General features: G+C 39.0%; 2 protein-coding genes across 2 annotated transcripts in view; one reads left to right on the top strand and one right to left on the bottom strand.

Moving 5' to 3' along the window:
* Nucleotides 1-2,492, bottom strand: part of FGF9 (fibroblast growth factor 9) — a 62,137-nt gene extending 59,645 nt beyond the window's left edge. Inside the window, exon 1 of the mRNA XM_063331192.1 lies at nucleotides 2,315-2,492. Coding sequence (XP_063187262.1) covers nucleotides 2,315-2,492 — 178 coding nt within the window. The remainder of the gene's footprint in view (nucleotides 1-2,314) is intronic.
* MICU2 (mitochondrial calcium uptake 2) overlaps nucleotides 2,491-25,060 on the top strand; it is a 152,394-nt gene continuing 129,824 nt past the window's right edge. Inside the window, exon 1 of the mRNA XM_063331170.1 lies at nucleotides 2,491-2,778. Within this exon, the coding sequence (XP_063187240.1) occupies nucleotides 2,491-2,778 (288 nt within the window). The remainder of the gene's footprint in view (nucleotides 2,779-25,060) is intronic.

The raw sequence follows: 25,060 nt of genomic DNA, 5'->3' as shown, positions 1-25,060 counted from the left end.
CAGGCTGGTTACTGCAACGCAGGTGTGAGCCACATTAGCGCAGCAGTAGCTGTGCGCTGCTGGACACTGCACACATGGGGTGAATCTACTGCAGGGAGAGAAGGGGTGACTAAGGACACTTAACTTCCCCATCAGCATTGCGTGCATGCAGTCATATGAGAATAGCTCTCCATTCAGATTGCAGTTGTATCTGTTCCAGTCAGGAATGTCATCTGAGGAAAGACAAATGACCTACTTACTCGTTCTTACTCAAAGAAAAACTGAAAATGCCTGGCAGAGTGCTGAACTAAACCTGTTTACCTGTGTTGTGGTTGTGTGTTCAATATCAAGGGATCTGGCATTAGGAATTCAAATCTCCTTTTCTGGGATGTTGCCAGCATTCATGAAGCGCTTGTTATTGGCTGGCACAGAAAGGGAAGTACTCTTTATGTGTTTGTGCAAAAATTCTGTGTCAAACTACAAGACTGGGGAGGAAAATATTTTGGCTGTCTAGAGGGAAGTAGAAATAGGGGACAAGAATTTGCTGCAAGTTTTACATCTCTACAGTAGAAGTGGGATTTTGCAGTGTGTGTTTGTGTATGACAATAGAGGGATTTTGCTGCTGTGTTTTACAGTATCTGGGGATTAGAAAGGATTTTCCTGTATGAGTTACTTTCTAGGTCTCCGGGGACAGGATAAAGATTTTGCAATGTACATTAGTCTGTGGAGATGGAAACCACTCACCCTGCATGTTGCACTCTTGGGTGATTTTGCAATAAGCAGCCATTTGTGTTCCCCAGAGAAGGTGTTTTTGAAGGGTTTGTATCCCGCTAAGGACTCAGGTGGCACATTCCTGAAGATGTCCCAAACACTTCACAGAATGACACTCAGTGTACAACACATGCTAATGGAAGACTGGATAAATTCTGAGATGCCATTAGTTAGATGACTGAAATTACCATCTATGAAACTGAATTCATGACTCCAAATTCAGGTCAGGGAAGGAAAGTAAACTAAAATTACTTCAGTGGCAGTGATGGATGATCACCATTTATCAGTGGATAGAGGGCAAAAAGGCATTTCCATGTTTCAGAGCCTGTACTACAGCATTTGTAATGCTGACAACACAGTACTGGCTGTCATATCAGAAAGAGGTGAAAGATACAGTTTGCTAAAATGGACCGAGTACTTTCTGAAGGCCTTTAACTAAAGACCAAAATAATGGGAAATTGCATGCAACAGTTCTCTCAACAGCCTTTTCCCACATTCACATGGAGCCACTAGGCGAACTACTCTGAAAACATGGACACTTGCAACCTACAAATGACATTTAGCTTCCTCTCCGTTTTACTTCATGTGAGTGTTATCATTAATTCTCAGATGGCCCAGTGTTTGAACATGACTGACTAACCACTGTTTGAGTGTGATCAACCAACTCAATCTAACCAAGGCCTAGAGAGCTTTGTTAAAAGTATGGTAGTGGACAAAAAAGCCATTTGAAGCACTCGCAGTCTTGACACCAGTGATAACTGCTGGTCAAGTCAATCTGTGATGTTTTTTGGTTATCACCTCCACCATGATGGCCTCTGTAACCAGCATCTTCTGTCATCTGTATTTCATGAAAAACTCTACTCTGCCTTTGAAAAGGATGTTCTAAACTTATTCACATGCTTTTGTTGTTTCTTGTGTGTAACACATGCAGAGCAACGCATCCGTACGCAACGTCTCCAGCACTTGGAAAACCCCAACTGCACGGCACATGACGCCAGGTCAGCCCTGCTAGCATGAGCTCGCCAAACCTCTGCACACTGGGCTTCCCGAAAGGTTTCAAGCCCAGTTCACGACCCATTGCCCTTCATGTACTCATGGTATTCCAGAGCTTAAAGCTCTGGAAGAAGACTCACCTCGGTGAACACCGTGAAGCTGAGCTCTGCCAGGGCACCCTGGGGACCAGAGGGATGTTACAAGCGTCGCCGCTCTTCACTCTCTACTGCCCAGGCACGGTGGTTCCTTCCCTGACACAACCAAAACGCTTGGCCCCTGCCACCGCCTTCCCTCTCCGCCAGGAACCCGCCGGGACAGCCCGATCCCGGGCCGGGGCCTCTCCCCTTCCCGGCAGCTACAGCCCCCGAGGCCCCGGGCGGGCCGCGCAGGGCCTCTGCCCGCCGACCGGCCCCTACACTGGAGCCGTTTCCAGCCAAACGCTTGAAGCGGGGGCCCTGCCGCCTCCCCTCGCCCCTGAGGGGGCTGTTCGGCCGGGCCCGGCGCCGGGCACGTCTCCACGAGGGGAAGGCGGCCCTGCGGCGCCGGTGGCTGCCGTGAGACCCTTGCGCACCTCTGCCTGCGTTACCTCTCCGCCAGGACCGTCCCCTCCGGTTTGCGGGTCGCTTCCCTCCCGCTGCGCCCTGGCAGGCGACAGACAGCCCGATCCCCAGGGGACACAGCCACCCCCGCCCCGCCGGTTTGCGGGCAGCGGCGAGCGGCCCCGCGGCCTCGGGCCCGGCGCTGCGCATGCGCCCCGTGGCGCCCCGCGGCCGGCGGCAGCGGCGGCGGTGGAGGGGCCGGTTCGATGTCGGCGGCGCCACGGCGGCTTCCGGGAAGATGGCGGCGTGGAGAGCGGCGCTGGCGGCGGGCGTCCGCGCTCCGCTGAGGGGGCGGCTGGCCGGACTGCGGCCACCTCGGAGCCAGCGGCGCCCGCCCAGCTGGAGGGTCGCCACCGCCGCCGCCCTGCTCGGGGCAGGCTCCCTGGCGGCGTGTTACAGCGCGCGGCCGGTGGTGTTCCCGACGGTCCTGGCTCAGGTAAGGCGGCAGCATCCCCGCGCCGGCAGCCTCGCCTCCCGCCGGCGGGCAGGGCAGGGCCGGGGCCGGGCGCGGGGTTGCGAGTGCCCGGGGCGGCGGTCGGCGGGCGCGGAGGAGCGGGCGGCGGGCGGGCCGGGGTCCGCGGCGGGCGGAGCTCGTCCGCCTCAGCGCCGTGAGGCGGGACCCGGTGGCGGGAGCCCTCGATGCTCGGCAGGTACTGAGGTCCTCGGCCCCCACGGCAGCGGCCGGGATCGGCGCTGTGTCGCTTAAACCGATCCTGTCACCTCGTTGGAGGGAACTTTGTGCCGTTTCCTTCAGTGGAAGAAGGCAGGGGGTTGCCGTAGCACCGAGCGTTTGCCCCGTTCGCTTGACAGCCCCATTCGTGCCACCTGCTGAAGCTGTGAGGGGTGGCGAGCAACGGCCTGCACTGGGCTCCTCGTTTCGCCGGTAACTTCCAGAGCTCGTCTTCCTTCCACGGTGCCCACTCTACATGTCAGGTGCTGTTAGACAGTTGTGCACCTTTTTTCCCCCTCAAGAAAATAGTATTTTGTGCACATAGTGCTTTTATATCTCATACTTTGTCTGAAATGCATCGCATGTTGACATTTAGGATGATTTTCCATCAAAATGTCTGTTATGTGTCTTAAAATGTAGTTTGCCTTGGAGTATCAGTGCACGCTCAGGAGGTTGTGTTCCAGGGCAGATAGTCGTTATTTACAAAGTAATCTTCACAAGGTCCAAAATACCGTTATGCTTCCCAACTTTATTCTTTTGATGGAGGTAGCGAAATTTTTCCCCTTCTTCCTGTGGAGAAGAAGTTACTGTCCATTAGAGCTGGTTAGGTATTTCAAGACTAGAAGACCTAAATGCTTTTTAGGCCATAGGGTTTTGGGCGGGATGGAAGGAGGAGGTCAGCGTATACTTGCAGTACCATTCATCTACTATGTAGGAAACTTTGGAAGTATTTAACAGTTTGTATGGCTTCGATATTCTCAGATACTGAACAGACTAAACTGCAGGCAGGTAAATACTGACCTGATTTATGCTTGAATCAAGAAAAAGGAATATTTTTTTTTTTTTCAATTGTAGTCTTAATTGGGGAGAATTTCTAAGTTGATGCTTCTTAGGAAACTACAATTTTTCTGTATAAGCATGTTTCTAAATAGATTTACCTATTAGGCCTGATTCCTTGGACAGCGCATGTTAAAACTTTGGTTTTCTCTATATAGCTCCCAGTGAGGAAGGCATCCATTAGTCCACTAGAACTCCTACTGGAAACGTATTTTTTTCACTGTAAAGAGCCAGAAGAATACGATTTTACATTTACTTGTGTGGTGTTGCATTATGTTTAAAAAGTCCTGTCACTGAGACCAATTTCATATATGTGTGGGACTCTTGTGTAAGTAGCTGTGTATGTAGGTATATATAAATGTGTAAATGCAGGGAGTAATCGCTTTTAAAGGGTGTTGAGTGAAGTGATCCAGTTCTAGTGCCGATGTGTTCAGGGAGCAGCTTCCATGTCACGCGTAGACAGTTCTACAGGTACACTTTTTAATTCTCTGGGGGGACTCGGAAAGCCTACAGCTTATTCAATTGATTAATTTTTGGGGACAGTAAATTGAAGGACTCTGCAAAACTTAAGTAGTTTATTCAATTCAAACTTTTCAGTTTTCCAATAAAAAGACTGGTGGAGACGCTATAATCTACCGTTAGTTGATGATATCTATCAGTTACAGGCAAAAGTTCTCCATATGCCCTGTACTCCGTGTTGCTGCAGTTAACATATTGAGCTTTCTAAAACTATGTAAGAAGTGGCCATGCAGAACATGACACTAAAGCCTGTAAGCTGGAAGTGGAAGTGGATTGTAAAAGCTATGAGGAACAGAGTGATAGAGCCAAAGTAACGTGCTGCATTTCTTTTATAGCAGTATAGATGCTTCTTGTGGCTTCTTATTGACAGCAAAATAGTCAAAAACAAAACAATGTTGAAACAAATATGTCACCTTTAGTTTGTTTTGGAGGGATCCTTTTTCAGTTCAGAGCTTGTGCAATCCTGTTACATTGAGATGCTTTTCACATTGTAGCAGTGGATAACTTTACTTCCTATTTTTGTTCTTTTTCATTATAATTGATTTTAAGCAGCTTGAGATTGTGCTTGCGAACAGTTATGAACTGTTTGTTCATCTTGCAGTATGTCATGTAGTGGAAATGTTTGCAGCATAGGTATATGAAATGCTATAGATTAAGGCAAGTATTTTAAATTAAGCAGCATAACTTTCATTGTCATTGTGGCAATAAAAGAATATGTAGTGGAAATGTTTATACTTCTGTCTCATCAACCAGGCCTAGCATTTGTTCTTCAGAATCCAATGAGATTATGTCACAGTGCTTCCCTGTTTTCTGTGGTAATACAGTCTTTACTGTTGAATCGTAAGAATTGATTTCTGCAAAATGGGTAGTAATTACTTAAAATACTTGACAAAGTGAAGTTGATAAAGCAGAAATGTATCACCATGCTGTAAAGAGCCAACAGAATATGATTTTATGTTTGTTTGTATGGTGTTTTTCAGAAGCATTGCATTATGTTTAAAAAGTCCTGTCATTAAGACCAATTTTGTATAGGTATAGGACTCTTGTGTAAGTAAACATGTATGTAAGCATATCTAAAAAGTGTTACATTTTAGCATAATTTAAGCCACTGAGTAAATTCTTGTTCTTGTCTTAAGTGAGATGTAACACCCATTGATAGCTTTGTTGTAGAATCAAACTCTTCATTGTAAATACTTACTCTTTATTTAAAGTACTTGAAGTTGATAACTATTCAGATTTTTCTTTAGTCTTGATAAAACTAATCTCTGTCAAACTAGTCAGAAATTTTTCAGCTATACCTTGTTCTAGACAGCTTCAGAGATACAATTTACTGTTGAGGCTGGCAAACCACGTGTCAAATCTAAAGTTCTGTAAATCCAGTATTTATTCTTTTTCTTCTAAAGCTATCCATTATTTTAAAATCAAATACTGATACCTTTGGCACCTAGTTTCTTACGTCTTTGTTTAATTCCAGTCCTCGTGTGCTGCTGCAGTGGGTTTAATCCTGCTTGTATTGGTTGTTGTCACTTCTGACTTCTGCTCAGAGTGCTTGAAATCAAGGCTGTCTACAAGTCTTTGCAGAATCAAAGGTCCTGCAGAGTCAGTTAATCTGTTTTCCTTTTGTAAGTTGTATGGCTACTGTCTGTTCTATTTTGTAGTGGCTTATGCTTGGTTACTGTGTTCTAATATAATTGTTGTTTATTCTGGCAATAGATTTTCAATTTTGGTGTTTTTAAACTTTTTTGGCAGTGTTTTATCGGTATTTTCACTGCCACTTACCTGTTCTGACTTCATACGTTGAGTGGGGAGCATATTAATAATAAAAATTTCTATATATAAAGTAAGATTACCTCAGATGTAATCTTTCTTACTAACTGTCTCTTCGGAGCTTCAGTAAGTGATTATTTTCATTCTCTCTCTTCATTTGCTGACCTAATGTTTAGAAACATACAGTTAATATATATTGGAATAAGTCCTTAGTGCTTATTGTAAATCTCTACTGCACAAAGACTTTTATAACAAAATCAATATAATTTCTTTTTTATTTTTTATAGATACGAGGTTTTAGTTCTGTCTGCACTTGTTAATTACCAGTGAAGCTACACTGACAATATCCTAGACCAGTTATAGCCTGTGCTGGGAAAAACTAGATCAGTTTTTTTAGATGAAATGAGCTAGTCAGTTTGTATAATGGGTGGGAAAAGGTGGGGTGGGGATGGTATAAGAGCTTTTGTTCTACCAGTGTAACTTAGAACGGGGATTTATGTTGAAGTTCACTGAAAGTCTTCCTTCCTAACCAACACAGCCAGGTCAAAAATTGTGTAGTACATGCAGCACTACACACTGCAGTGATACCATACAGGCTGCTTTTCTTCTCTAGTAGTGTAATTCAAATGACACAAAGATAGATGATTTGTAACCTTGATCAGACTTGCAGTATTGCCTACTGTCTCTTTATTATCTCAGAGCTTGCAGTTTGCAATACTAACGTGGCATTATATGGCCTAAAGCTGTTGGAATTCTTTGGCTAAAGTGTGCTTGTTGTGAGTCAGGCTTGCAGTCAGTTAGGTTACCTTTTTCAGGGTCAAGAATCAAGTATGTGATAGCCAAAGAGCGTGCAAGTGAGTTTGGAATGGCTGTAGCATTTTGTGAGAGACAATGACTCCTGCCTCCCCGCTCCAACAAAATTTGGAACTTGCCAAGCGACTGTAGCGTTGATCTCATACCCGCACATACTGCAAATTATAAGGAAACTCAGACGCAGCAAGCTGCCAGAGGCAGCATCTCCTGCCCCTGCTGAGTTTTTTATGGACGTGTTTAGTCCCTAGCTTCAGAAAGAAGAATATAATTTGATTCACCCTTGAAAAGTTGCCATCCCTGCAGTGTGTCACGTTTTGTGTTGAGTTGAAGTCACTGTTTTCCAAATGATACTGACTGGAGTTGTTGTTATTAGCACATATGTGAAGCACATGTGTGCAAAGCCTTGTCTGTTTGCTGATAAACGTGCTTTTGTTTCAGCATTCTTTTCTTTTTCTAGGGGTGTAGGAACATTAGTTGGTATTTACCAGTTGATACAGCTTACCTGAGGTAAAGAGGAAAACACAACTTCCTACAATGGGCTACGGTTCTTCCAGATAAGAAGAGACTTGATTCCTGTCCTGGAGGTCTTAAACAAATACATATTTATCATACAGAAAATAATAAGATAATTCTTATAACAATGGTTAACAAATCATTTGTGCCATTTTTATTTTTTAGTGTCTGATATTTCTGAAATTCTCATTTTATTTAAAATGTGTTTGTTGAAACAATCCTCTTTTGGACTGTGTTAAATGTTTTATTTCACTTTAAACTTTATTGAGTGTTTCACTGTTTTCCAATGTTAACGGTTATTAAGAGAAGCAAAGATAGCCAGACTTTGTGTGTCGCAATGATAAGAAAACTACTACTCCAAGCAACTGGGGCTTAAATTAGTTTTCCGGGGCTACGTGTGTAATCACTACAAAAAATTATTTTGGAACTATAGCCTTACACTGTTTAAAGAAACCAGAATACTCTAAAGGATTTTCCAAACACCAGTTTGTTCAGGGAAGAACCCTTTGGTTCTGCCACTATGGAAAAGGCAAAATAATATACTGGAGGACCTCTTTACAAATCCTACGGCTATGGAGAACTCGGAAAGTGCCACACTTCATAGGATAATCTAGGGAGAGTGCTTGAATTATTAAATATAACTCTTAAGTTTATCAGGGGTTTGGTAGATGTCTCTGGACTCTCAGACTTGGAAGCTGATAGCTAAAAATGGTTTTAAAAAGTTCTGAAGTCCTGTATGTGTTTCTTGGTGACACTTTTAAGATGTGCACTGTGTCTCTAAAGAGATGAATGTTGGGCTAGAGTTGTTTTAGACAAGTTCTGATATGTTGTGCGTGGTTTTCACTCAGGTAAAATTTCCAACCCAAATCAATAGATGATTTGCAAAATAATGTCTACTATAAACATGTTACCTGTTTAACTTATTTTTATCTGATTGGTAACTTCTGGCATAAATGAGTGTAAAATATATTCATGTTGTTGTCAGTGTCCCTCATTATATGCTTCCAAAACAGGTGTTGTCAGCTGCATGCATATCAAAAGCAGCGTTTTGTTTAAATAATTTGAAGTAATTTCATTAGAGCAATGGAAGGAAGAAGTGCTTAGCTCTGGGATTTTAACATTTTTCTACACATCCTTTGTATGCAGGGTCACTTTGTGACTTAAGTTATGCTTATGCTACTTTTTGCCCACACTTTCTCACTCAGTATATTTCTGAATATTTTTTGTAATAGATGATTTTTTATTAGGAAGACAAGCTGTGCATAATAACTGCATGATTTCTGGTACTGGCAGATAAAAGGTATATATGGCATTTGAATTCGGTCACCAAATAGGAAAAAAAATTAGTGTATTTCTTTGTAGGAACCATTGTTTAATCTGTAAGGTATGTGTAAATGCTTTAAATTGTGAGACACTGGCAAATCTCGTTAGAATGGGAGTTTTTGTAGGGTTTTTTTGGCAACCTGTTTTAAAAGCCTGGTTCATGCTAAGCGAAGAACATTACTATTCAGATGAGGTGTCTTAGTAAATATAGAACACAGGATAAAATTGCATAAGGATGTGTAGTGATGTATGGAATTGCCTGGAGGGGAGGAATGAGGTTCTAAAATAAAACCAGAAAGAATATGTGCAGTCTACTCTGAGAAATATACAGGAAGATTCTTGTGCTTACTGTGTCAGAAAAATATTGCCTGCCTTTGTTGGATCAAAGATGCTAGAATGGTTTCTGTGTCCTAAGTAATATTTTAATGTGTTTATCTCCGAGTCTTTATTCTATTAGAAATGAATGGAGAATGCAAATGTAGCAGCACATATAATAGATTGCTAGGATGCTCACAAAGTTAAATTAAGCATGTATAAAATAAAAGTCTGCAGCATAATGCTTTAACAGGTTTTTGAAACTTAATGCAAATGTTTTTAATCCACATCAAACACGCTACTCAGTGGTAGCTTGCAGGCTTTAGAGAAGCCTCATACTTGAATTCCACTGGTGCAAACCTGACTGCATGGTCAAATCATTAATGTTTAAAATCAATGTAGTAAAGCAAGGCCATGTAAAAATCACTGACATTACCATTGCTGTTGTGGGTTGGAGCGTTTTTAAGTAAGGACTGTATTTCTTTATTGTTTTTTTAAAAAAATCTCTTCCCTGCTTTACCTTGTCCCTTGCTTAAAATGTTGTACTTCCGTTTTTTTGCATCTTATTTTGCTGCTTACAGTTGTTCTCTCTGCATGAGAGAACGTATTACGCTGTATGGAGTGGACCGGGATGCGGAGCACGGAGCCAGGCAACAGTCCCCTGCATGGACTTAGATTTCTGTTCTGGTTGTAGCATGGTTGGAAAGGTGTTGGAGAATTCCTTACAGCATCTTCAGGTTGGCTCCCTGAACCATCTGCAAGATGGTGCCTTTAAATCTTCTTCCTGCTGCAGAATCTGCAAAACTGACAGCCTTTCGGGGGGCGGGGGGGAGCAGTTTGATTCGAGGTGCTTTTTAGTGTGGTGAGTAGGACGAGGGAAGTGATTGTCCCCCTGTACTCAGCACTAGTGAGGCCCCACTTTGAGCACTGTGTTGAGTTTTGGGCCCCTCACCACAAGAAAGACATTGAGGTGCTGGAGTGTGTCCAGAAAAGGTTGGTGAGGGGTCTGGAGAACAAATCTTATGAGGAGCAGCTGAGAGAGCTGGGGTTGTTCAGCCTGGAGAAGAGGAGGCTGAGGGGAGACCTTATTGCTCTCTACAACTACCTGGAAGGAGGCTGTAGAGAGGTGGGGGTCGGTCTCTTCTCCCAAGTAACAGGCAATAGGACAAGAGGAAACATCCTCAAGTTGTGCCAGGGGAGGTTTAGATTGGATATTAGAAAAAATTTTTACATGGAAAGGGTTATCAAGCATTGGAACAGGCTGCCCAGGAAAGTGGTTTGAGTCGCCATCCCTGGAGGTATGTAAAAGATGGGCAGACGTAGTGCTCAGCGACGTGGTTTAGTGATAACTTTTGTCAGAGTTAGGTTGATGGTTGGACTCAATGATCTGAGAGGTCCCTTCCAACCTAGGCAATTCTGTGATTCTGTGAAGCCGTGATGTTTCTTTACAGCAGTGCCCAGCCCTGGAGAGGCTCATTATTGAGGTGCAGTGAGCTGCGAGCTGTGCTCTTGTCGGCGTGTGGTTACATCTTGCAGCCAACTTCGTGGTTTACTTTCCGCTGAATCTTTACTGCTATATTTACTGTCTTGATAAATATTACAAAAAAACATTGTCTTAGATCATGACAAGGCAGACAACTCTGTAGGAAAACACCTTAAATACTGCCTACTTTTAAACAGGAAGTGGGTAGTCAATTTTTTATTACATGACTGAGGTATCTATAGTCTGTGGCTACATAAGAGACAGTTTAATGCAACTGATGCATATGCTTTCTAACTGTGGTATATCGTGTGAATGTATTCCTATTCAGTTTTTTCTTTTCCATGCATTTAGAAGTAAACTGAAGTACTACAATATAATTGGCTTGGTTCTGTGCGTTTAAATGCCTTGGTAACATTGTTGCCTCTTAGTCATCTAGAAGGAATGAATTTCAGTTAATAGTCCCAAAATAAGAAAATAGGACGTGTTGAAAAAATGCATTTTAAAACAACATTCCTCCAGTTTTTAAGCATCAGTAAATATGCGTCTGCCCTGCAAGAAGAGCTCTTTGGAATTATGCTTTCAGCTCAGCCTACCCTAATCCTTTCTCTTAAGTATAGGTCAGTCTTTCTGAAACCGTTCCTCTTGTGCGGCCAGTCAGGGTAACCTTAGCTACCTCTTGTTTAATTCTGTATTTCACTGTGTTATGGAAATACTGTGTGTATCAGGTATCCACCAAGCAGTCTAAATCAATAACTGAGATATTAAATATATCACAAACATCATTCTCAGCATTAGTGACATACAGACATTGTCATGTTGTGTGCTGAAAATAGCATGTGGTATAGAGAGTATGGAATCTGTAGGACCATGATGTTATAATTAATTATAGACTTAAATATTACTTACGGATGTGCATTTGTTTCTCAACTTTAAATATACGGTATCCTTTTCAGCTTTTTGAATGTGAGATATTTATATCCTGAAGTTTTTGGCTTTGAAAATATTTACATTTATTCCCTTCTCTGTGGGCATGGAGGTTCTTTGTGCAGGTATCTTCATTGATACTAAAACAACATGAAGTCAAATGTAATCTTAGGGGTCAAGGTTAAAATTTAACTATCTTTCATCCGATCTGTCACCTTTTACTTGAATTCACTCTTGCTATATGACAGCGATGAAACAAAATCTAACAAACATTCTTTCTAGGCGCTTTGACACATGTGAACAGATGGGGTGAGTTAAGCTGCATGGTTTTGTTGTGTTTTTAGCTACTGTTTTAATTGCAATGTAATAAAAGGTTACTGTGAGAGCTTTTGGCTGTTTCTGTTAGTGGACAAACATAAACAGATAAGAAAATAGCTTGCCTGAAAATAAAAAAATACTCTTTTGAATAGAAGGAATTGCACAAAATAATATTCTGATTTTTAACAAAGATCCCAGAGAAGAAACTAATATTTTTTTACTGGATATACAAGACGTTTCCTTCAGTAAATACTCTAGACGGTTTCAAAAGAGGTACTATAATGTTTCTTTTTTTATCTGCTTTCTTAGGTGAAAGCTCTGTGTTGGTTTGTTTTTTTCTAAAATCTTTGAACATAGTGATAATTAGCTTTTTTTTTTTTGTGAGAAATGATCTGTTGCATACAAGCAGTAGCATCTCTTCTCCTGTTGCTGCTGTTTTGCACTGTTTTTCAAATGCATTTGCTGGATTAGTGTGAGTGCTCTGTATTACACTTCCTTGCAGACCTTTGCATAAAGACTGTGGCTGGCTGAATATGGCTATTCCTAACAAGTGGTCAGCACCTTGGAAACACACGGTAGTCAGAAAAATAAGAAATAACTCAGAATCTAGTTTACTTTGTGCTGTGGATAAACTTATATAGACTTCACTGGTGATAGCTGTAACAATAGCATTGGGTCTGTTTATTCCATCTCCTGATTTTCTGCATTGGATGCTTTTAGGTCACTAAATTTTGGTACATTGCAGTGTTTAATTTTCTTTTTACTATGGTTCTTTATTATAAGGTTACTCAACATAACTAGGCCTCAAATAATATTCCAAAAAGACACCAACTAAAATAATCATTAAAGATAAATGACAGATAAAACTGTGTGAAATGCTCATTCAGAATACATGTAGTTGGCTGTATCTCCTTACTGCCGCTCCTGGAGGTTATTATTACACTATGTACTGAAAGAAAAGACAAGGGAGTCTAGTCAGCTTTGAACACCAAAAAGCATTTACAGTAGTTCCTCAAGGTTTGTGTCCCTTTCAGGGTAGGAGAAATTTCAAGAGTGACTGTCTTGCACTGATGGAGTCTATAAAAAGCAGTTATAGCAGATGTAGCTAATAAATATTATCTTATCAGCACTGATGCCTTCCCTGCTCCTTTGCCAAATCAGCAGAGAAACTCCTTCGTCTGCCTCCAAAAACTGCAAAGACTAACTCTAGCATAAAGATGAAAAATTGACATGAAATGAAGAAAATCAGTGTTTACAGAAATAATTTTTTTCTTAATCTTTATTTTTTAAAAATAGGCATTTTCTTTGATAATGCCTATTATTGGAGATACTGCTATATTACGTTAATAATCTATTAACAAATTATAATGCAATATTAAATAAAATACATTGAACTACATATAAAGCTGTGTACATATACATTTATAATCTAAATTTATACTTTATATATATTAGTAAGAATATAATAGTATGCATGTGTATAAAATATACTTAAAAAACAGACTGTATGAATGCAGTAATAAAAAATAAATATAATGCTCTGTTAATAATGAAGTTATGGGTTTTATTTTGAACATTTCTAATCTAAATTGTCAGATATGCCCAGATTTTGAAGGATGGATTCTGCCTGAAGTTCCGTCAAAGGCTCCTTCTGGTGGCCCTGTAAGAGGCAGAGGGCTGTGTGCTGCCAAGTCAGGTCAGGCCTTGAACTTGACTATGTGTCATGCATGCCGGTGTCAAGTCTTGCCAAGGAGAAAAGTGGAAAGTTCTAGCCTGTCATATTGATCACCGTGGTGAAACGGACTTGGTAATTGTATTATATTCTCTCACAAAGTTGGCAAAGTGAAATTTATTTTTCAGTACAAAAGTCTTAATGGTTACGTATTGACCACATTATTTGACGGTCTGCTTCTCCTTTTTTAAAACTTTGAAAATTAAAAGACACCAGAGCTAAATGCCATAACTGACAGAAGAATTGGCTTGGGGCTGCAGTACAGCTTCTGTACCAGTTCTCTCTATGTTTGTTTTTGAAGCAGCTGTGGACTTGTCTGGTAATTTGGTGTTTTTAAAAAAAATGCAAAATCAAAATGATACTTGACATGGAGACTAAGATGCTGCTTTTTACCTTTACTTTATAGCCTTAAATGGTTTAAAAGCAAAGTGACAGTGGTCTTGGTAGCCTGGAATTGTCACAAAATTCAATGTTTTCCCTTGCTCATTTACCTGAGGGGAAGGCATTGGAGTATGGAATGCAGTAAAGCTGATTGATAAAACATGTGTCAACCTTTTGTACTGAAAAATATGCTTGATGGTCTTAAACATAAGGGAATACAGTAGTATCACTGCTGTATTTGGGAATAACTAAAAAATGACAGGATTCTGCTGAAGATGTGAAACAGCAGGAATAAACATTATGATAAATGTTGTGATCTCCAAAAGATGCAAATAACAATATGAAACATGCACCAATTTAAAAGCAGGGTTTCCCAGAGGAATTTAGACACTTTTATCTAATGTAACGCAATAATATAAAACCTGTACTTTTCAATCATGTACAAATGAGGGGAATTTATATTTGATTTAGTTGTTCACATTAGAGGGAATTCTGGTTCTTAATGCATAACTGGTCTTCACGAAATCCATCTCCACTTAAGATTAGCTTTTCTACTTTTTGCAGTGAGTTGCGTCCACGGTAAAACATCCTGGGGAGTCGTTTGTTTGCTTGTTTGTTTAAAAAAAAGAGTTTTGGTAGTAACATGCATAGATCAAAGAAAACATTTTTTCAGTGCTTCAGACAAGTGCAAGATCTGGTTTGTCTTTCTGAAATTTGTGTCAGTACTGTAATTTACAGGAATTTTTTTTTTAATGGTGCAGTTACAGCAGCTACTTAGAAAATGTAGACATGTTTTAGTAAGCTTACAGTGGGGGAAACGTAGTCTTTCTTTGGTTAGGCCAGGGATGTTTATAAGCACATGAAAAACAACTGTGTTACACTTCATATATACTGTGTTCCCTGTCATCCTGGAGGTCGTACCTGGGCTGTTATTGTCCTGCTTCAGTACTGCAGTTTGTCAAGTTTCCCATCACTGCGTGCTTGAGGGACACTTCTAGCCCATTTAGTGTCCCTGTGAATGCATTTGGCAAAACAAAGTTGTTAGAGGTAATATCCCCCTGCTGTAACTGGGAGGATTAGACAAGCTTTTGGTCACCGCACCAAGCTGTAGAATGTGTCTCCTCTGTCAGTAAACTTTGAATAGACAGATAGTGATGATGATCGGGTTATGTTGAGGTAGCCATGAGACAACAGTGATCTGCTTTCGATTGTGGATAGGTTATTGGTCCTAGAGGCCATACTTTGCAAAGAGCAGAGTCCATGAATAGTTTTATAAGAATTTGAAGTTAACATGCTAGCAACACTCGTTCCTATAAATCAGCTGAATAATTTTTCATATTGAGATATTTTGCTGAATGTGAGAAACTTCCCCTGTAGGTAGTTCAGAAAAGCAGTTGAACTTCATGGTGGGGTGATGTAGTGATCAGAAGTGTTCAGAAATCATAAATCAAGCCTTAAAATTGAACTGGCTGAAAATGCAAGGTTTTTATTTAAGGTCATGTGGATTCTTTTTATTGATTTTTTTTTTTTTTTTGAACCTCCAGGCTTGAGACATCTGAATTGTAAAGCCTAGAAGTTCTTCAGTGAAAGCTGAGATACTTTCTCAGTATTATGAACAATAATGTGACTTTAATGATACCAAATACTTTGCTAGTATTCACGATGAAACTAAGTGGCAGGATCAACGTATATATACACTTTGCGTACCCTTGACTTGAGAATCAATAGTAGCAAGAGTCTTGGTGAGTTCTTTGGTGGCATTTGTTAAATCTTGAGGTGAGAAACTTCCTCGAAGAGCCAAATTGCACTACTTATCACAGTGAAAAACAAGCCTTTAACAACAGAAAAAGGGCTGTAAAAACTGATGCCTGCTTTCATCTTGTGGAATTCCTAGTTAGTTATCCATTTCATATCCTGTCTCCTTTCCTTATACTAGAGGTTTGCTCTGTGTCACTTATTTTCTTGATTTGTTGAGGGCTAGTGACCTTGAAGTTCCTCCAGATGGAAAGGGGGAAAGGATCCCTTCCCACACAGAGGAAACTTGAGAAAGTTGTAGTAGTTTTGTTTTTGTTTTTTTAAAAAAGGGGAGGGGGAAGGAATTTTCATTACATGGAAATAATTAATCTAGCAAATATAAACTTGGATTATCTTTGTGTCGATTGTTTTTGTACGATATCGTGTATGTTGAGATCGTTGTTAATGACAGGGTTCTCATGCACTGCAGTCAAACAGATATAAGCATATGTTACCTAAGCTATGAGTCCTGGGTTGGGTTTTGCTGGGGGAGTAAAAGCTTCCCCCCATATTTTTTTTTTTTGTAGGTCTGTGGGAGTGTAGTGTTGCAATTCATTTTTTTCCAGCTCTCCTCTTTATCAGCATGGGAATAGCTGTGTTCATAATGCCAGGTTTGATACGGAATTTTAGCAGCCTTGTGTTAAAAGTAACAAGGCCACACGTGAGCATAATGATAACTGTGCTGGGAAATCCTGGGCATCTGCATTTGTGTACAGAAAGCCTCAGACTTTCCTGTAGTAGTAAGTTTGCTGGAGAAGTGTCACAGGTATTTTTTTCAATTATTTTCTTTTTTTCCCACTGAAGACAAAGCAGGTTGTTGTAATCTACAACATAGGAATGTGTCTGTGTGGACAATATTAGGAAGATTTCTACTGCCTAAGACAAGAATAGGAGAGGTAATTTTTTGGAATAAGGAGAATCTGAAGGTTGGGATATGAAATATTTAGGCTCAGATCCATGATCTGGATAGAGCACAACACAAAGCTCAGTGTGCATCTTTCATATCATAGGTTAAGAGTCTCATCAGCCAACTTATTAGGTGTTCTACGATGATTTTTTTTTTTTTTGATTGAACAACAAAAAATCTCGGTTGTCCTGAAACTGTGATCATCTTCTCCTGTCAGTCCAGACCCTTCAGGACTTAAAACCAGTCTGTTGTCTCGTCATTGGCCAATCCAAACCATGACACAGTCTTATATTAAGTACATATAAGGCAAATTTATAAAAACAAAAAGCTTTCAGGAGAGTTGTCTTTTTCCTTTTTTATTTTTTTAAGTAAAAGTATGTAGATTCTTCTGGTGTTGTTTATCTGTGATAAAAATATGATTCTTTTAGAGCCAGACTGAAAGAAAGGCCCAGGATTTCAAAGGTATGCTATTTCTCAACCAGGTTTGGATATAACTGGATACAGCAAATACAGCTGAAGAAAAATCAAATCAATTTTGAAAGGAGATATATCATCAGCTTTTCTCTATCCTCTCAATTTACCAAGAACTTCCTGAAGAAGGGCTAAGTTTCTTCTAAGACTTAGAGTCAAAATAATTGTCTTTGTGGAGTATTTAAAAGGTTCACACACAGATAACTTGGTATTCAAAGTATAGTTGGTTCAGTGTAACTCACGTAAGCGTCTGTGTGAACTGTATCATAAGTTTAATTTGCCTGTTTTAAAAACAGTATTAGATTAGAGTTGGAAAGATAACGCAATAATTTACCAAGTGCTAAATTGGGTTTAAAATCCTCCTTAATGGTATAGCCTGAAGTATGTATCTCAGTTGTGTTAAAGATACTATAGTTAAAAATAAACGGGAGGACGAAAGGCCTATCTGTGGTGTCAGCGAGGCATGTGGTAAGCTGATGTATAAAGGGAAGGTAATGGATCTGCTTGGATTCCAGCCAGCGGTGCCGGACGCGGGCATTCTGCCGAGGCACATTCCGGGGCATTAAGTGCAATCCCTTCCCCAAGCGTGCTGAGCCCTCTGCATCATTCATCTTCCCTGTGGTCCGCTCTGCCGGGGGCTGGGCACACAGCTTAGCCCCTTCCATTCCCTGTGCAACTTCTTGGTAGTCGCTCTTTCAGTTCTGGGTGGTGTTTCACTTATGAACACTTAAACATGGGTAACTCTGTTTGAATCTGCTGTGCAGGCACTATCTTTCAACTTGCTGTTACTTTGAATAGGGTATTGGAATCTTGTTTCTGCTCTAAATTTCTGGTTGTAAGTCAATCGTCTTAAGATGCCTTTTTAACGTACATTTTTACATTTATAAGCCCTATTGGTGTTAGCATGCAAAATTAAGTAGTGGTGGAATTTCCTTTTAACCTCTCTGTCATGTTGGCAACTTATTCTCATACTACAGCTGTTTGCTACCTTATAGCAACACTGGAGGAAAAAATGGAATGATCTGTTTTTGTGAACACAAAGAAGAAGGAAAAAGGAATTCTTCATCAGTGGATGACACCCGTATATTTCAACAACAAGTAATTAAGTGCTGCGGTAAAACTCACTTCCTAAAGGTGTCCAAGATGGAAGTTTACATCCTCCAACCTTTGAGAAGCATCATTCCCCACCAGCCTAATTTTCCACATTTTCCTATTTTCTTGGACATTTAAAAGCAAGATGAGTTAGGCATACAACTCCCTGTTATGTCTCCTAGAGTGAAAACTTTAAAGACATTCAGAAATGTATTTAATTTGCAGGGTTGGCCCTGCTCCTTCCTGTGCTCAGAGGCATGGGTTACCTCAGGCCTCCTGATGATAAGCATGCACCATTTTGTGAAATTAATTCCTCCAAGGTTGTCTTTGATGAGTAGGATTATTTGGCCACTTGTTTTATGGAATGAGCAGAGCAAGCCTGAATGTATAGACCGTAGTTTTGTATGTTTGGTTGTGTGCAACCCATTTATAAAAAAGAAATGTTATGAAAGCATTTAACAAAATATAAATGTTTATAATATTATAGCTTTTAATATCAACTTTTCATGCTAATGGCTGTGATTACTTTTCATTGTTCTTGAAAAGCTGTTTTGTAACAAGAAGTTTGAAATAACTATTTAATGTCAAGCTGGGCTGAAATCAATCTAAAAGATACTAATATGCCTAAGGTAACTGTGGCCTGCACTTTGTTGAGTAGCTGTGCCTTGAAAATATGAAATGACCTGCGCTTCTAGTGTGAGTGTTTATGTTTGCTTTTTAAGAGTCTAATGGCCAAAATCTATTTTTAAGATACTTTGTGTTTCTGATGTGTTGATAGCAGTTAATCCTTATTCAAAATGTACTGTTACAAGCTAAGCTCGTTTAATTAAACTGATTTACCTTTCACTTTTCCAGACCCTTTAGAAAATCTTCGTACTTTTAAGTGCTACGTAATATTGTTGAGTTGTGGATGCACAGAACTAGAAAAACTGGACAGTGGAAAGCATATAGAAAGGGATGGCATTTTCATCCTCTAGCATCAGGAATGTAGTGCACTGATGTCTGTCCTCCTTCATTCCCGCAGCCTTGCTCAAAAAGAAGCCAAAGTCCAAAAAACTTGTGTTGTGTGTGATGCTGTCATTTAACATTCTCTGTGCTTCTGGTACAAAGCTATTTACGTGTGGGACCTAAATAGCTGTTCACAGCTGCTGCCAGCTTATACCCTGGTGATGGTTATAGCTGCTTGCCCTAACACTGGAGAGACTTCTTTTAAATATAGTATTTTGATGAACAGTGTGTTTCTTGGTTAGAGCCCTTGTCTAACCCTGTTCATGTTTCACACATTTAGGAGAACTGACATTAAGCTCATCTCTGTTACATATAGGGAGCCATAAGCACTCAAGAAGACAAGAGTTTTTACGAACAAATAGATGTAATTCACGAAAAGTAGTGTGAAATGGTATAAAATGTGCCTTACACTGGACAGTCTGTTGTGCAAACAGGAGAGCAGTGCTTCATTTTTGGCAAGTTCCTCTGGTTACGGTAGTACACATTTTTTGTTGTTGTAGTTGAACTACTCTGTGTCAGGTCTTTAACTATACTTTTCTAGTAATTTTTACTGAGCTTTCCCAAACATTTAGTGTTGGGTATCTAAAGAGAAATTAATATGAAGCTAAAGCAAAGGCAGCAGTGTTTACATTGAGAGGAAAAAAAAAATGTAACACTGAGAAATAGCTTGTCATCTCTTTCTCAACTCTCTTATCTATTCATTCCATAATTCTATCAAAATAAAGATAAGAAAATAAATATCTTGATCTTATGTTGGTGCTCTTGTGTAGTGTAGAGTGGGAAAATGGCCCACTGGAACTTCTGACCTGCTGTTCTCTCTTCCCAGATAAGAATTTTCTGGTTCTTCCTTCCAGTTGACTCTTATATTGCCTTCCTCTTGCCTCTGAAGAGCATCCTCAGCCACAGCCTTCCCAGTTTGAACTTCCAGGCTCTCCGTGCATTTTGATTTAAAACAAGCATTTATTTGAGGAAGAATGAAGAACAATTAATAGTTATTTTTTAGTTTCAGAATAGATAAAGTGAGAACTGGTTTCTTTCTACATAAAGTAGTATAGCTTAGTATAATTTTAAAAAGCCAAAATATGTGCTTCAAGTTGTCCATGTAGTAACCAAAGTAATTAACTTTTTAAAAATTCTTGCAACTAATTTGTACAGATATTGTTGTACCAGCCAAAATGTAGTGTTATGTGATTTACAGGTCAGAAAGTTTACAAAACCGTAAACTTCAAACTTCTTTTATGATGGAATGAATAATGAGCAGTTGCGTATCTTAGTAAATAGGTGCAAAATGTTGAATATAAATCATGAAATTATGCACAAAATATTGATTGGAAAGGAATGGTATTTTTTAAGAGTTACTTTGTGTTGACACTGAAAGGAGTTACATACATTCTGATTAGCTGCCTTCTGTAATGCATTATGGTTTTTTAGCTACTGTATTAAAGATAGCTTGGGCTTCCCTCAGTAGAAGCTTTAATGACTAGCTTGAAGCCATTTTCCTTTAAGGAATTAATATTTAGACATAACATTAGCTATGGAGGTAATTAACAGGTTTAGAATAATTAATGAGTAAAATTGCAAGGACTGTAATTTGCATTGCCTAATATCAACTTTTAAAGCTTTCTTTAAAGGTTTCTGCTCATTAAAATGTTAAATTGGTTTTATTTCATGATCAGGATATGAAAATATATTGCTGTAATTTCTTTTTAGGCTCCATTTGACTTGACACTTCATTGAAATCAAGCCTGGATTAATAATTTACTCTTTTCTCCAAGCAGATACACTAGAGGTTCAAAAAAACTCATTTGGTATTGCTTACCTCTGAAATTTCACTTTATTTTTTGATTGGATTTGCTTGGTTTTATAAGAAATAATTATTTTGCCTTTTAGTGTGTGTTGGTGGGGAGAAGGGGAAGGAGAGAGAGAGATGGGCTTTTACATGGGCTTTTGAGTTCAGTTTTTTTGCCAAAACCAGTTCCTCACGAGAGTGGAAAAAAAAGCCCTTTAACTGGGACATCAAATGCTTGCATCGTGGTTGTCACACTCTGTTGATGTTTGAATTGACTAAGTTGATAACATTGATACCTGAGAAAAACTAGAAGCACAACAGATATTTTAAGCATGCACATTGTACCTAATTCTCTGTAGTTTGGTATTACTCCAAATGCATAACTGTACTTAGGAAGTTCCTTTCTGGTCTTCCAAATCAGTATAAAAATTGGACATTGCTAACTGATGTGGGAGTGGCATCCCGAGGCTTCTGATCTCTGGTGTTAAATCTTTTGAAGTAGAAAAAATAATAGCTTAGAAAAACTTGATTGAAGATTGCTTCAAGAAAAATGTGTTTAGTAAGTGGTTGCTTAATTGACATGTGACCTGTACGGTTAGAGATGCCAGACAGCAAAACTACAGTGAAAGAGCTGGGCTAAACTTTATTTAAATAATGCTTTCAGATGCTATTATACATACAGATTGTAATCAAAATTACTATTTTATCTAAAGCTCAGGCTGAGACTGTAAGAATTGCTACTTTATAATTATCAGTAAATTGCCCAGGCTACTGCCCAGCCCAGCTAATTGCTTTCCTTTTTGTGCTTTTTTCTAATCAAAGAGGAAACAAAACTATGACCCAGCTTAGGAATGGCCGACATTGTGTATCTGCTGTTTCATCAGCGAAGCAAGTTTTGTGCTTCTAAATGAGGTGGTTTTGGTTACAAGGCAATTATGCTCCTTGAATATTGCTGGGTATGGCAGGGCCTTCAGCGTTTATTGGGGATACCTCTTTCCCGTTCCTGACAATGACCATTTGAAGTTGCTTCATTTGTGGAATGCTTTTAATTTCTACATATAAATGAAGTAAATTACCAGGGGTTTTTTTCAATCTTTTAAGTATTGTCATACATCTAAAAAATAATGGTGAGTTTTTACTGTCATTCATGGTTTTACTTCAGGGATAAACTAAAAGTTCTTGCTTTTCTTGAATTACTTCGTCCATATGTGTCTGTACTTGATGCTTGCATCTTAAAAAGGATAAGGCTTGATGATTACTAACATTTTATTAGCATTGTTATGTGATGTGATGGCATGTAGCAGTTGTGAGAGAAGATATTGTTCTCTGACACATTAATCCTGTGTTATGCCAGGCCATTCACAGACCATTCACATAGTCTTCATTACTTATCATTAATCTTCCATGTCATATTTCTGCAAATCTTTTGCCTGTGATCATTCCTTACTTGGAGTCCATATTTAAATGTAAGGAATGTGGAATTCGTGAGCAATGTGGTGCTCAGGGAAGATAAATACAGCACTCTGTTTCTCTTGATCTGTTTTCTCTTCTTCATCATTTGATTGTTTTTTCAGACCAGTCCGTCCAATTTTATTTCCTAGTTTTCCACATAAAGTCACAAATAATTGCAGGCTTTCCAGACATCACCTATAAAATTATTTATGAAAACACAGTGATTCTTATCAGGATTGTATGTGTTTAAAAACCCCAAACCTTCATTGGGGTTGATCACTTGTTCTACTTCACTTTTCCTAGCAACAGTTAATGGATTTAATTGGAATCTGTGAAGTCATTTGAGGTTTTTCTGAGCCTGTTTCTCATCTATGCAAAATGACTAGGAGATGGAAAAAAATAAAAATAATTTGTGCTTATGATTACGTATGGAAGAATTAACGTGTATTATATCAGTATCTGTATTGCATCACTAATACTGTGATTCTCTGGTGATTAAATAGCTCTTAGTGTGTTAGAAGTCAAGAAATTGTTTTCTGTGTAATAGTGCTTTTATGAAAACATTAATTTTCACTCTAGTACATGTGTTTTTCAGTGCCTTTAAATAACCGTGTAGATTGTTTTCTTAAGCTGTGATTAGCTTAAGTTATTTAAATAAAGAGAAATTATATTATATATAATGAGAAATTAATATATAGGTGGTTTAATTTTAATTATGAGTAAAATTATAGTACTTTAAACTGGTATGGCAGAAAGAGGCCAAAATTGGTGCTGCATGTCATTCCAAAGGACAAGAAGAACCATTGATGCTGTTGTGTTGTGTGTGCTTGGGAGGGAGCAAGACCCTTATGCAGAGCATTGAAGATCAAACTGGGGTTATACTTTTGTTGTGGAATTGGAGAGGGATGAGTTAGTGTTTGTGTGGTGTGTGGGTTGGGTTTGTTTTATTGTTTGGGTTTTTTTAATGCAGGGGCTTTTACTCCTAGTTTTACTCTTAGGAAGCAGTTCTAGTCATTCATATTTTTTCTCATTGACAAAAAAGACCTGCACTTGATGAGCAACTGTAAAAATTAGATGCAGAGATTTCAGAGGACTTAACCAAATGCTTGCTATTAAAGGCACATTTAATTTTGCTGGTAACGTTTCTAAGTATTTATAATTTTTTCAGATGCAATAAAATATGTAGATAATTAAAAAATAAAAAATATTTCCTATTGTATATATGTAGAGACTAGTTATTGGTAAAGTACCAATGGTAAGTACCATTGATGAGTAAGTTTAAACAAAACTGTGGAGCAAACCAAAAAGTAAATAGTATGGATAATAAAATAATAGCAGTCTTGAGGTCTGCAATTCTTTCACGGATTAGATACTTGATATTCTGCTGGCATTAAGTTCAAAAACCTGTTCCTTTACTATTTGTAATTTGACTTCAGTCATGCATAGACTTGTTGACAGCTATTTACTAGAAGTCTACCTTTGCAAAAGACTGGTACCCTGCTGTGTAGCAATAAAAATATCAACATACCAGCTGCAAGAACTATTTTCCAGCTGTATTAATATGTAAGCATTAGAAAATGGGTAAGACTTGCACTTTGTTCAGAGGTGTGCAAATACACTTAATTTCTTATATTAATTGCTTGGCTGCTTGATGGTTCTCTTTTCATTAGAATTGTGCTTTATCTTCTGTATCTTTCTTAAATATCAATATTCAAATTACTTTTTCAAGTTATCCGTATTAAAAAAAATGGTTCTGCCTCACAAGTCCCAAGCTATGTTTGGAGCCTGTTTAGTGTATTAAACTCTGTTGTTAGTAACCTGAGAAGACACATTCAGTGTAGTTGTGTATTTGACACAGCACAACTCATGGCATATACCAGACGATGGTATTTTGTAAAAGACATTAGCGAACCTCTTGAGTTGTCAGCAAATAAATGAAAAATATTTGTTTATAAGCTTCTGAAAGTTGTAATATCACCATTAGGAGAAAGCTGTGCTTTTCTTGCCTCCTGCTACACATGTATTTTGAGGGCATGCTGATAACTGGGTTCACTTTCTCTGCCTTTCTGCTCTGTGAACTTAAATTTTAACCTTTCCTCTGAGCACATCAGTCTGTTTTTGCTGTAGCGCTAAACAGTGATGTTCAATCTAATGATTTCTTTTTTGGCATTTGTAGTTGAATTGGTTTTGGTAATTAGTAGAAGTTAATGTTCTCGTTTTGAGGCTGCAGCTTTTAAAAATTTACCTATTCTTTTTATTGTAGGTTCATAGCTAGGAACAGTAAATGTACTTCATCTGACTGTTTCTGTCATCTTGCTCTATTTGGTTTGTTTGTTCTGTGTCTAGAAGCTAAGCCATACCTGTAATAGCTGTTATCTTCTCTGTGTCTTTTCTGTCTCTGTGTTCACGTTTTTAAGAAGAAGAAGAATGGTGAGAATTGTGTACAGTATTCAAAAATGTTGCTACACTAGTGGCACAGCGATTTTCTTCTTTTTTTATTTTTTATTTTTTCATCATTCTCTCATTCTTTCCTGATATCCTAGCCTTAGATTTGTCTTTTTGATCACTATTGGGATTTAGCTGATGTATTCAGAGAGTCATGTCTGATGA

The sequence above is a fragment of the Chroicocephalus ridibundus genome, chromosome 1 (assembly GCF_963924245.1).
Source record: "Chroicocephalus ridibundus chromosome 1, bChrRid1.1, whole genome shotgun sequence".
NCBI lineage: Eukaryota > Metazoa > Chordata > Aves > Charadriiformes > Laridae > Chroicocephalus > Chroicocephalus ridibundus.
The sequence above is the reverse complement of the archived record's forward strand: the minus strand, read 5'-3'. Positions and strand labels throughout refer to the sequence as shown.